Below are 12,883 nucleotides of genomic sequence, written 5' to 3'. Positions count from 1 at the left end.
TCATGCAGAGAAATGGGTAATGGGAAGATAATGGAAGAAGAAAGGTAAGGAAAGCCACTAAAACACTGCTTATATTTATTTAAGAAAATCAAAAGTATAAAGACTTTGAAATGGCAAATGGAGGAAAGAATCTGTTTGCCTCCTCCCCCTCCTCCCCAGACAAATCTCCTTGGATTTGCCTTCCCTGTTTAAGAGAATCATATTTGTCAGAAAGATCACCTATGGCAAATTTTCCAAATCCAATACCTTCTCTACCTGACCAACTCTGTACAGCCTTCTTTTTGACACACCTGTGTCCTACCAGGACAAGGCAGAGCCCGGCCCAGGCTTGAAACCTCAAGTGCAGAAGTCCACATCGTCCATGATGCCATGTGTGGCTTTTAAAAGCACATGGCAACAGAGATATGTGATTGTTAACCCCTGATATGCATAGCACCTGTGCTGCTTGCAAACTGAGTATGTGAAAAACACTGCCGCATTTTTCTAGGATGAAGAGTAACTTAGTTCGTTCCAAGTGTTTTCTGCACCAGCAGAGTTCACTTCAGTAATAGCCACATCCCAATCCCTTCTTGACAAGAACTCTTTCGTGATAGAAAATAAAAAGTTCTGAGTCCCTTTGTGTACTCTGGAGATGTTCTATATCCTTAATGCCTCTTCTTTCTCTAGTATATGTCTCACTTCTCTTCACAACCCTCTATCTATCCCCTACCCTCTATCTCTCTCTAGTTGGCCCTAAGGCTCAGCCTCTGTGTTGCCGACCCTGAGTCCTCTCTCCTTGTCTTGTCATCCTTTGCCAACAATCGCATCTGGCTATAGTTACCCTTTTATTCAACACAGCAAAGCCAGACTCTGGAGCATAAACTTCAGGTCTGGTACATTCTTTAGGTAGCCCCAGAGGAAGGAGTAGAGTAATATTCTTCTGGTCCATGGGGATGAGGCAGAATAGGGATATAAACCTATGTTAAGGCCACTTTGTAGAAATTTTCTCTATTGCAAATTGCACAGTGGATTGCTCAAATGCTAGGAAAAACTTGACTCAAGGCATTTATCACTAAGATTTGAAGAATACTTATACAAGGTGCCTCATTTTTCTGTTTTGGAACAATTTTCCTAAGTTCAGAATTCACTACTCCTTAACTTATTAGATATAAAGATATATATATATCTTTATATATATAAAACATAGATGTAGATGTAGATAAATCTACATCCATCTATCTATCTATCTATCCATCTATCTTGCTTACTTGCTTTTAGGAACCATAGCTGTTTTCTATTTTTCCACTCCCTTTCCTCTTTCTTGCTCTCTTTCCCTTATTTCTTTCACCATATAGAACCTCTAAAGTACAGTAAAGTACACTCTTTGCATTTGGAAAGTTTTATTCTGTCAATTTATAAAAAGTTTGCTTTTGCATATCCTCTCTACACACTGGGTGACCCCAGGAAATATGATAAAGTGTTTAAATTTATCTCCAGTGGTTCCCGCCTTACCCTTTTCATCTCTTCTATTATCCAAGATAAAACTTGCAATTTAATCTATGCTAAGAATATGATCCGATTCCAGCCATTTGCCCTGAAGGGTGACTCGAGTGACTAGGTTATAGATCTCGTGGAGTGGCTACATTTTGGATGGCATCTTCAACATTGATAAAAGGCTTGTGCCCTTGGGAAGGAATTCCACACCCCAGGAGCAGGTGGGAGGGATGGCTTGCAGCTGTGCTCACCCTGAGAGACAGTCACTTGTTTGAGTTTGATGTGGTACATCACAGAGCGGACCTTCCAGTGCTGCAGGACGGGGTATCCGGACACCTCGCTGAAGTTCACCATCCCTAAGGACAGAGGAAATGCGGGCTCAGTGCATGTAGTGGATTCTCAAGTCCCAAGTCTACTGGGTTAGGGGGTGTAACTGTGAGGAAATGAGAGAGCATTTTTGGATGGAGAAAATTTCTGGAATCATAGTAACAGCAGCTATCACTTATTGAACCTATACTCTGTGCCAGGCATTTGGCTAAGCACTTTGTATATAGTCATATGATCCTTGTGAACTAGGTGTTATTGTCTGCATCTTATAAATGAGGGAACTGAAGCTTAGAGAGGAGTTTGCATAAGGGCCCTAGGCCACCAGGTAGAGCCAGGATAAAGTTCCAGATGTGTCTGAGACCAGGACAGGGTTCGTGACTATTCTACTACAATACTCCCTTAATAAACTCATATGAAACTCTGGGCTTACTGTAACACACAGGTTTTTACTCTCTTTAATAGCTGCAATAATTGACTCAGCTCAAGTTCCTGATAACATCGATTTTTGTGTCCCATTTAACTGATTTGTGTTCCGTATTTAAGTTTTAATTACTCTGAAGCTGATAATGCTTGTTTCGTCTTTACCAGGAGGGACAGTGTCAGCACGACTAAGTTAGTAAGGGGTAGGAATGGGCCCTATACTGAGTGTCATCTATGTGCTAGACACATGATAGGTACTTTATTTGTGGTCCCTATTTTACAGATGGGAAAACTGAGGCTCTGGGAAGCCAAGTTACTTATCCAAGGTCATTCTCAATAAATACATCCCTGTAGCCTCTTAGTGATATTGTAATGAGATGTTCTTGCTTGAACACCTTGGAGAAAGAGTGGCATTCTACTTGAGTTCTAGCCATTACTATAAATATAAAATGCTACAGAAACAAAATAATTAGGCCACAGGAAATTAAAAAATCACCTTGCTAAGTTTAGAGCACCAATTTTGGCTTCATTTCTATGCCTGATGTATGCACATGTGTGCGTATATATGTACATATGCAAATATAATGGCCACATATATGATAAATTTAGATAGATAGTGAGTGTGTGTGTATAAATATAATGGCAATAATACATATGTAGTGAATTATCCTGCCATTTTGACCCATGCTTCCTTCAGGCTAAATCAACTAATTTAGTGCCTCAACTGGATGAAGAGTAGGTAGGATTAATTAGCTGCTTGTCGACTCTCATCAAATTAGCTGAGTAATTGCCAAATTTCCATTTCTGTGTGAATCATATGGGAATAATTATCGGTAGAAAAACAGGAAAAAAGGTCAGAAGAGGTGCTTACTGAATCAATTGCTTAAATTTGATCTCAGGTAATCAAAGATAAGTTACTTGAAACTAAAAGAACGTTTTCAGCAATTTTCCTTTCAAATGCTCTTCTTTTAGGGCATTAAGCTTTGTGACGGCAGTCATACTTCTGCATACTCTGGCTTTTCGCCTTTATGTTAATTGTAAAAGCGTATAAAGGAAATTCTAACTTTACAAGTTTAAGACTCCAGTCACATACCTCCAAGGTATGTTTCATTAGAGTTATAACGTGCACGATCTGTAAAGCTGTTCTACGTAGTATGCATTCTCTAGTGATGCTAGCTCATCAGCTTGCTGTTATTTCAGAAACTCTATTAATAAAAAGATAGCAAGCCCGATAAATAAAGATTTTTCAATATATCAGAAAACATTCCCTTTAATGGACTTGTTTCCTAGCAGGAAAAGAAAAGGGCAGGAAATCAGGAGGCGGGAGTTCTAAGGCACCCATGTTGCCCAAGGGGGCAGTTTCTGCCTGCCAATCAACTGGCCTGAGCTTCCTCTCTGGCTACCTGGCCAGGGGACCTTGCGATTCTCAGTTGTTGCATCTGTAAAGTGAGCGGCTTAGCTCAGATGACCCCTTGTTTCCTTTTCAATTCTGTGATTCCAACCAGCTGTGTGACTTGGGGCTGGGCAACTCACTTCCTTCAGTTTTCGTATCTGAAAAGTAGGGATGATAGTATTCATCCTGCCTACTTTACAGGTAGGTTGTCAGGACAAAATAAAGTTACGGGTATAAAAGCACATTGAGAAAAGATAAAACATCATATACATACATGGTTTCCATAATGTTGTCACCCTTCTCCCTACCTCTCTCTCATTACTTCTAATTGTGTGAACTTGACATTTGTTAATTGACGTTTTTGTTATAAATTCCCAGGCCTTAGTTCAGGTCAGTAGAGGGAAGGGAAAATAAAAGAAGCACGGGTGTTGGCGGTGGGCAGGAATGACAGTGTCCCACATTCGCCCAGGATGAGCCAAACAACCGAACTCCATTACTTCACTGCTAAACAACAATTCTACTGAGTGCATTTATGCTACACCATAGTCAGGGAAACAGTTATATAACCGTTAATGCTCAGGAAATGTTGTTCTGTGCCCACTTACAGATAATATTTCCATTAGTTAAAAGGAAAGGGATATTTTAAAATATATTTTTTCTTGCTGAGTCATAGGATTCTTTCTCTTACATTGCAAGTGTGCCCTTGCAATGCGGTTAGTTCCAGTTTTTTATTTCATTTTATTATTATTTGTGATACATTTGTGAATGACTTTTTTCCCAAACAAAATATCTGTTTTCTCAAGAAAGAACATTATTTTTCCCTACATATGCTTGAAAAAAGAATGACTGAATAGACCTATGTGAAGGAAAAAGAAAGAAAGAAAGAAAGAAAGAGAAAGGAAGAAAGAAAAAGAAAGAAGGGAGGAAAGAAGGAAAGCAAGCAGGCAGGCAAGGTAGGAAAGAAAGAAAGAAAACAGAAGAAGGAAAGAGGAAGGAAAGAGGGAGGAAGGAAACAAGAAAGGGAGGGAGGAAGGGAGGGAAGGAAGGAGGGAGGAAGAAAGAAAGAAAGAAAGTTAGTTTTCTCCTGTTATTTTATTGAAATGTCAAGGGGATGTTTAAGATTTCGTGATTATGGCACCCATCGGACCCATGAATGTGACCAGCAGCCTCCTCTTCCTCCTTGATCTGTCTCTGGACTCTTTTTTTTTCTCAGCTGAGAGACTGAAAGTACAAATGGATGATGGCCAGACCACATGTAAAAACAGAACTCTGACCCACAATCTGCAGCAACCAGCCCAGCAAACCACCCTATTGTCTACAGCAACCAGCCCAAGAAGCTAATCTACCATCTCTAAGTCAGACTTGTAGGAAGTCAGACCATCTCTTCTAGTTCAGGAAGCCAAATAATAACCCCTGTAACAATCAGGCCAAACTCACCAGGACTTGATTAATAACTGACAGCTTCCCTCATTTTTGTTCTTGCTTCCAAGTTAGGTTCCATCAGAGAAAGTCAAATAGGTCTCCTAAACATTTCCCTAAGAATACCTCACTCCTGGTTAGTTGGATCACCTGCCAACAGCTTACATGCCTATCAGGGCATATCTGAAGCCCTCCCTTTTTTCCACTCTGAAGCTTTCCTACTTCTCTGCCTGCCTCTCAGTCTCTGCCAAAATGCAAGTGATGGGGGCTGACTCCCTTGCTGTGTGTAAATAGCCTTCACCTGTTTTCATTTTGTTGGTCTTCATTTATTTCCACACAACTTATAACACCAAAAAGGCTGGTAAAGCATAAGAGCTCTTAACTGTTTTGGTAAGGAAGGAGGTAATCAGCAAGATAAAACACGTACATCAGAAATTTTCCAGTACATTCTTTAAGCCAATAATTCTGAAAGATCGAAATAGCTGTTATGTGTAAAAGGATTCTCTAGTTAAATAGATTTGGGAATTGCTGGGCTAAGTAAAGTAAAAGGTATTTCTTTAGTGCAGGACTTCTTGGACTCTGTTCCATGCTCAGGTGCTGCAAATTGCTGAGAGGTAGATGTTACTGTCTTTCCAAATTATTTGAAGATAGAACCTATTTATGAGTGGAGGGCTGGTTTTTCATGAAAAAAACATGCTTGAAAATGCTGATATAGAAGAATCTGAAGATCACTTTCGCTCTAAAATCTTTTAAGCTTGTAGGTTTATGGGGATTGCGACCTATAATAGCACATAGTGCGGCATGATATGACATTCTCTGTATGACTCTCAAGAAAGATATCATTAAAATGTTACCAGAACTAGGAAATAAATATGGAAGAAAAGTGGTCAACCATCTCTCTAACTGATTCTTCTAGTTATTCTGGGCTTTGAAAAAACAAGACTGATTCCTTCTTACACCAAAGGAAATACCTGCTCTTGGACTAACTGGTATCACTTCTTAATCAAAATACATTAAAAAGAAAGGCTGGGTAGAAAACTAGCAGGTCAAGAAAAGTTCTCTCTGTACTTTTAGGAATGTCACTGTCTCAAGACCATGAAAAAGGAAAGGTCCCACCAGGACATCCTTCCACTCCTTTTGCCTCTGATATACCAAATCAGGAGAGGTCCAAGGGCACAGGGAAGAAAGAAGTTTCTCTTGTGGATTTGAACAAAGTTTGGATCTTTTTCTTATTTCCAAAGATGGAGATTCAGACACAGGTTTTTTCTGATGTTTCTCAGATCTATCCTCCCCAAAAAGCTCAGGTAGCATCCAGCACTACTCTGTGTCTTCCCAGCCTGACAACTGAAAGTATAGCTCCTCACCTCCACGTAAGTTCTAATGTGTGAGAGAGTTGTTCTGGTGACTCTTTAAACAGAAGCCAGGTAGTTTATTGGCAGTGCGGAGCCTGCCCTACTTCTGTGCGCCATCTCACACCTCCTTTACAAGGCATTTTACACACACCCGGCAAGTGTTTCTCAGCCAATGACAGGGAAACAAGAAAACTAGATTGCCAAACACTAGAGATGTAGGCTTTCAGGACACACCCAGAGGTGCACTTTAATTTTTTTCAGGTTTGTGTGTGTGTGTGTGTGTGTGTGTGATCTTTTAGAAGGCAGCTTATTTCGATGAGATTTATTTCTGGTCCAGAATATATCTAATTGTTTTCTCTCTTGCTCCCTTTCCTTCTTCTATAAGGAAAACACAGTTTGGTAGTTTGAATGTTCATATTTTCTTTCTTCCTTGGTATATTTATTTATTTAATAAACATACATCTCAGTATGTATCAGGGACTGTTTTTAAAACTTTATGAATATTTATTCCTCATACTAATCCTATAAGAAAGATAATACTATAATATCCATTTTTACAGGTAAAAACCTGAGCCATGGAGAAGGTAAGTAACTTGTCCAAGATCACACAGCCAGTTGAGCTTAGCTGTCAGGATCCAGAGCCTAAGCTAGTGATCACTATGCTATACTAACTCAGACAGACCTACTTCTAATCCCATTCTGGTCTAAACGAAATTTTTGGACATAACTTGATATCTGAAAAAGGCTTACACTCAGTTCAAGCCATTCTTCAGAAAAGGGGAAAATAAAGGGGAGAAGGGTCTAGAATAAGGAAGACATAGAATGAAGAAGGGAGAGGAGTAATGGAGAAATGAACAAAGCTGACAATGGAAGAGCTCATGTCGAGACTCCTAGTAAGTGATGCTGAGTTCCCGGTTGGCTGCCTCTTAAGGGTCCCTGAAACACTTTGAAATGCCTTCTTTGGTCCAGGAGGTGCTAACTGGGGGTCTTTAGCGGCACAGAAAGGAGAAGTGACCTCTAGTATTCCTACCTCTCCCAATCAGCCCATACCTTCGTTCCACAGTGAGCCGAGGAGAAGAGTGCCATTGGGCTCAAAGCAACATTGAGTGACAGGTGTTATGATCTCCATCTTATGATGGGGGCCATGAGACCCCAAGAGGCTGTATTGTCTAATGTCACACAGCTAGAAAGTAGCCGAGCCAGGAGTCAAACCCAGGGTCGTTTGACAACAAAGCTCTATCATTCTCTATTCTCTCACACTGCTCTAGAAGCACTTGCCGGGGAACCAATGACAGATATTTAGGCTCTAAGCGATCCACCTTCTTTCTACCTCTTCTATGACCTAGTCACTTCCTCTAATCCACTGAGAACTCTGAACTCTTACATATCTATTATTTCATTTGTTTTCAAAGCATCCCAATAAGACTAGCAGGGAAAGGTATTATTATGGCCATTTTGCAGATAATGATGTAATAATATTGGCTGTTTTACTGACAAATAATCCTACTAGTGTTCAGTTTTAGGACTGAGCTTTTATCACATATCAAGAAAATCACTGGCTTTGAAACCAAAATAAGCAAGGTCAAGAGTCTTGAGCTCACAGAATCATAGGGAGCTGCTTGTTTGTTTCTGCCAGTTAAGTAAGGTGTGTGGCACACTCACCAGTCAAGAAGTCTGGGTCCGGGGTTGGTTCTGAGATTTCCTCCAGGCACTGATTCTCCAGGGGGACAGTGGCCACCACAAGACCATCTGGCAGTTGCTGGTCTAAACCTCGAGCAAAGTTGTTTTGCCTGGAAACAGAGGCCGACTTTCATCTCTGAGTGTTCAAGTGAACCCCACTCTTTGGTGAGCGATCTATGTCTCAACCCACAATGGACCAAAAACTTCCCCTCGCCCTGAACCCCACTCAATGTACATGTCTGGAGCAAGACACAAGTGTGAGAAGTAGGGCAAGGGCTGAGGGAAATGAGAAATAAACCAGCTGAAAAGGTCTACTTACAAGATCGAGAATATTCTTACCCCCATCCCACCCCAGTCCCTACTCCCTGATCCCCTCTCCACAAGATCTGGGCAAATGCAGCCACCACAGTATTCATTATGACACCTCACTGCTTTCCATTGGCAAATGAGGTCCCAGGCTAAAAGGGGAAATTTTAGTAAAGTCTACTGTCTGTAACAGAAAACACAACTGACTCCAAAAAATAGCTCGAAAGTTTACTATCAGTTTGCTTGTAAGAGTCCAGACCTAGCTTGCTATCAACTGCTGGTCCATATTATAACACTTTCAACACCATCATCATCATCATTATCATCATCATCATCACCATCATCTCCTGAAACGCATGGATTCTGAGGACGATGTACTCAAATAACCTAAGATAGATTAGGGACAGGGGTCAAATGGAGAATTTCCTAGAAATATTCTAAGTCAGTGGTTTGAAACATTTTGTTCTCAAGACCCCCTTTACACTCTTAAAAATAATTGAAGGCCCCAAGTAGCTTTTGTTTATGTAGATTATATCTATCAACATTTACCATATTAGAAATTGAAAGAAAAAATTAAAAAATATTTATTGATATATTTTTAGATGACAATAATAAATCCATTAAATATTAACATGTCTTGAAAAATGATGAGACAAGTGGCATTATTTTACATTTTTTGCAAGTTTTTTAAATGTCTGATTTTATAGAAGACAGCTGAATTCTCACCTCTGCATTCAACTTATTGCAATATATTGTTTGGATTGAAGTATATGAAGGAAACCCACCCTCTCTGTAGTTGGAAAAGGCAGGACTTTGAATATCCCCTGAGATGATCTCAGGGACCCTCAGGGATTCTTGGACCATATTGAGGACCTATGCTAGATTGACTCATTCACCAAGACTCAGAGGGATGATAGAACCTGAGCATTTTGTGGTGGCTTCCATGGAAAATCTTGTAGTCTCTGCCTGGGCAAGGTAAAAATTTATTTAACACTTTACTGTTCAGGGTTCTTGGGTTCTGGAAGGAGGAGTGTTAACCTAGTAAAGACCAGGGGAGAGAAAATAACCTATCCTTTTAGGGTCACATTTACCTGGATCCAAGATACAAGACTTTATGCTGACTTTAAGACCCATCAGAGAAGAGATCCATCAACAGCCCTGAATAACCAGTGCTATGGACGTGGGGTTCACCTGAATGTTCCTTTCAGCACCTGTCCAGCAGCCACTTCCTTGGAATGGTTGTTGTAACCAAAGAACATCTCCCCAAAGAGGGTCTGGTTCATGGGGAGCTCTCTGCTTTCCCCACAGTCACCTCCCTCTGGACAGGTCTCTGCGATGAGTTGGCAAGAGCGTCCATCCACACCAAGCTTGTAATCCTCGATGCACCTAGCATGGTGGAAAGCTCAAGATAAGAAGTTATTCCATCAATGAGCCATGCAGCCAATGCAACGCAACAGATTGGAAAAAAATGCCTTGGGAGAATGTTGGATAGCCAAAGATTATGAGTATCCTGATTTGATTTTGTCCCCTATATAACTCAGTTTCTTAGGTCTATAAACCGAGTCTTCTTCCATTATGTGATCATAAAGAACCTCTCACCTTTCCTTCACAGATAAGTGCTTCCAGAGCTTTGCAGTTCTTTCTCCTCTAATAAGTGTAGGATTTCCCAGATAGGTCTGAGTAAGAATCACTGGATATAAGCTTATAAATGAGTTAACACATTTAAATCCAAAATATTCTAGAGTCTTTCTCCAGACCCTGCATTTGTTTGGAGGGTAATTAGGCAGCAAGAAGAATGACACTGTGCTTAAGAAATTAATAACCTTCTAACCTGGTCCTGTGACAAGTCAGCTAAGAAATTAAAAAGATTGATCATCTTGCAGCTGTGCTCTGTTTGAATATATCCAAACACAAGATCAACCCATATTAACTCCCCCTTAATTCAGAGTAGCATTCCTGAACTAAAGAGATGTTAGGGCATGTTGTGTGGACAGCTCCTTGATATCCTCCCCATTAAGCATGTGCAGTTACTCTAATGGAAGAGCAATACTGATGTTGGTAGATATGGGTCAATAACCCGTAAGTCATTAATTGGACTTTATTTGTAGTTATAGTGAGAAGAACATAACTTGTTCGTTCAAGTAAGAACGGCTTTGATAAAGCTGTCATTTTAAAAGCATATTGATGTAATTTGGGTCTCTCCTTAGAAACATACCAAATTTGGAATTTATAGATGTTCATGACATTAAAACACATCATTTATTGCTATCTATAGTAATTGTTGCAATAAGATAAAGACCTCTGTTCTATATAGAGGAACAAATTATCATAGTTTTAAGGGGTGAGAAGCAATATTATCATGGCAATAACGCCACCCTTTACTGGGTTACCTTGAATTAGTTGATTGAACTCCACATCTGTAAAAGTGAGAAAAACAGTAGCTGCTTTGTTGGGTTACTGAGAGGATTAAGTGAGATACTGAACTCAAAGAACTTATGCTATGCCTAGCCTATAGTAGGTGCTCATTAAATGCTGCTATCGCCATTAGCAGAGGTACAAATGAAGCCTATGTTAATGCAACTTTGTTTTCCCCATTCACCATTTACATATCGTGTGAACAGGTGTGAGCAGAGCTCTTTAATTATAAGTGCATGTGATTTGGTCTTTCTAAAGAACCTCAAATCAAGGACTTCTTTTGGCAGGCTACATATAGTGGCTTGGAGAGTGCTAAATGTACACGTGTACCAAATTCTGATGAAATAGGAAAGAAAGTCCAGTTAGGGACCTACTGTATCAGTCCAGGCAACAGACCTGATTTGAGACCCACAAAGGACTTTATGGCACCAGCTTAGGTCTGGGACAAGATAAAGTGGTTCCTTCCTTGAGCCATAACACAGTGTTTCTGGAAAGAATTTTAAATTTGGCTGGTTCCTTCTTAGTCCATCCTGAGCATCTTGACAACTTGCCCTTTCACACTGCCCCATCTCTCCCATTCTCCTTTGTGCTCATGGCTGCACATCCCATCGTAAACTCCTTTGAGAGAGAGGAGACCAGATCTCACATCCTACTGTGTCTCCTATATCTGACACCTAACTAGGTTGTCTGCACAAAGTGGGTGCTCAAATACATGTTTATTAAATAAATAAATTCTATGCAACTTTGGCTAAATTTACCTCATTAATCGAAGTGGGTCAACCATAATGATAACATTATAGAGACTTTAAAATTGAGATCAAGCTTCCATTTATGGAATGGGATTTTACAAGAAACTAAACAGGAAAATTGCCACTTGCAAAGAAAGAAAATAAAATGAAATACAATAAAATAACATTACTCGTCCACTGAATAATCTTCTCATGATTATTCAGCAGGCACTGGCTTTCAGTAACAATCCAGCATGTCCCTTCTTTGATAATTGATTGGTTTCACACACTCTTTCCCAAGCTTTTGGACTGTGGAATCCTTTTGTCACAAAACAATTAACATAGCACCACAAACACAGTTTGGAAGTTCTGGTGTAAGCAGGCAATGATTGAGGTAAACCTCTAGGTCAGTTTCCTCATTTTCAGTGGTGACACTAGATTTTCCCTAAGGGTCCTTCCAACTCTGACTTTAAAAATGCTCCTCTTCCAGTCCTGAAGGCTCTTTCCTCAGAGCCTAAGGGCTGGCCTAGAGTGACCAGTTCACTTGGATTTACTTTCCTGAAAGTCCCTCATCCCAGTAAGCCAGTTGGCCTCACGGGCAGCTCAACTCACCCGCAGAACATGAGGATGTTGTACACAGCGGGGTCGTCCGGGAAGGGCGCTATCTGCTGCAGACACAGCTGCTCACAGCCGCCGTTGAAGCCATCCGAGCAGTCCACCCCGATGTGGCGGTCGTAGCACCCAGAGGTATCCTTCATGGGGCTGAGTCCGGATGGGCACTGGCACAATCAGAAAGCATCCACACAGGTGGGTGAACCCGGGACCTGGGTTCTCTGGGAACCAGAGTGTAACCACTGATGCCTATTTTTCGCATTCAGCCTTGAAACCATCAACATTGGTAAGTAATGCACGAGTTTCCCACTATGCTGGACTCCCTATAAAAGCCAGTGACCTTTTTTGACATCTCGCTTCTTCTCTCTGGGCACAGATCACACACATTTGCATTAAAGCTGATTCCTCCAAGCAGGCTGGAAGGGAGCATTGCAGCAAGACAGGGCCGAGGTGTGCTGGCCTCCCAGGTGGGCCTCAGGCGGGCAGGAGAGTGGAAGTGATGGGCCTGAATTAAAATGCATTAGAAGAGACCCCTTTGGGCTAGGGGAAAGGAGTGCTGCTGTTTGGACTTAGGATTAATAGGACTTTATTTTTGACATCCAAAGCACTTTGTCAACATTGGTACCGGATGGCAGTGTTGGAGAAAGCGGACTGAGCCAGGGCTGCCAGCCGGAAGCAGGAAGTGGACTTTCTCTGTGACCTTGGACGAAGCCACTCTCTCCTAGTGAGAGTGGCGGTACTCATGACCTTCCCACCTC

General features: G+C 41.0%; 1 protein-coding gene across 1 annotated transcript in view; it reads right to left on the bottom strand.

Annotated features, from left to right (window-relative positions):
* ASTN1 (astrotactin 1) overlaps window positions 1–12,883 on the bottom strand; it is a 318,570-nt gene that overhangs the window by 75,659 nt on the left and 230,028 nt on the right. Inside the window, exons 12-15 of the mRNA XM_061183080.1 lie at window positions 12,126–12,292; window positions 9,562–9,756; window positions 8,047–8,174; window positions 1,725–1,829 (exon numbers count right to left, since the gene is read on the bottom strand). Of these exons, the coding sequence (XP_061039063.1) occupies window positions 1,725–1,829; window positions 8,047–8,174; window positions 9,562–9,756; window positions 12,126–12,292 (595 nt within the window). The remainder of the gene's footprint in view (window positions 1–1,724; window positions 1,830–8,046; window positions 8,175–9,561; window positions 9,757–12,125; window positions 12,293–12,883) is intronic.

The sequence above is a fragment of the Eubalaena glacialis genome, chromosome 3, assembly GCF_028564815.1.
Source record: "Eubalaena glacialis isolate mEubGla1 chromosome 3, mEubGla1.1.hap2.+ XY, whole genome shotgun sequence".
In the NCBI taxonomy this organism is placed as follows: Eukaryota; Metazoa; Chordata; class Mammalia; order Artiodactyla; family Balaenidae; genus Eubalaena; species Eubalaena glacialis.
Note: the sequence above shows the minus strand (reverse complement) of the source record. Positions and strands in the feature narration are given on the sequence as shown.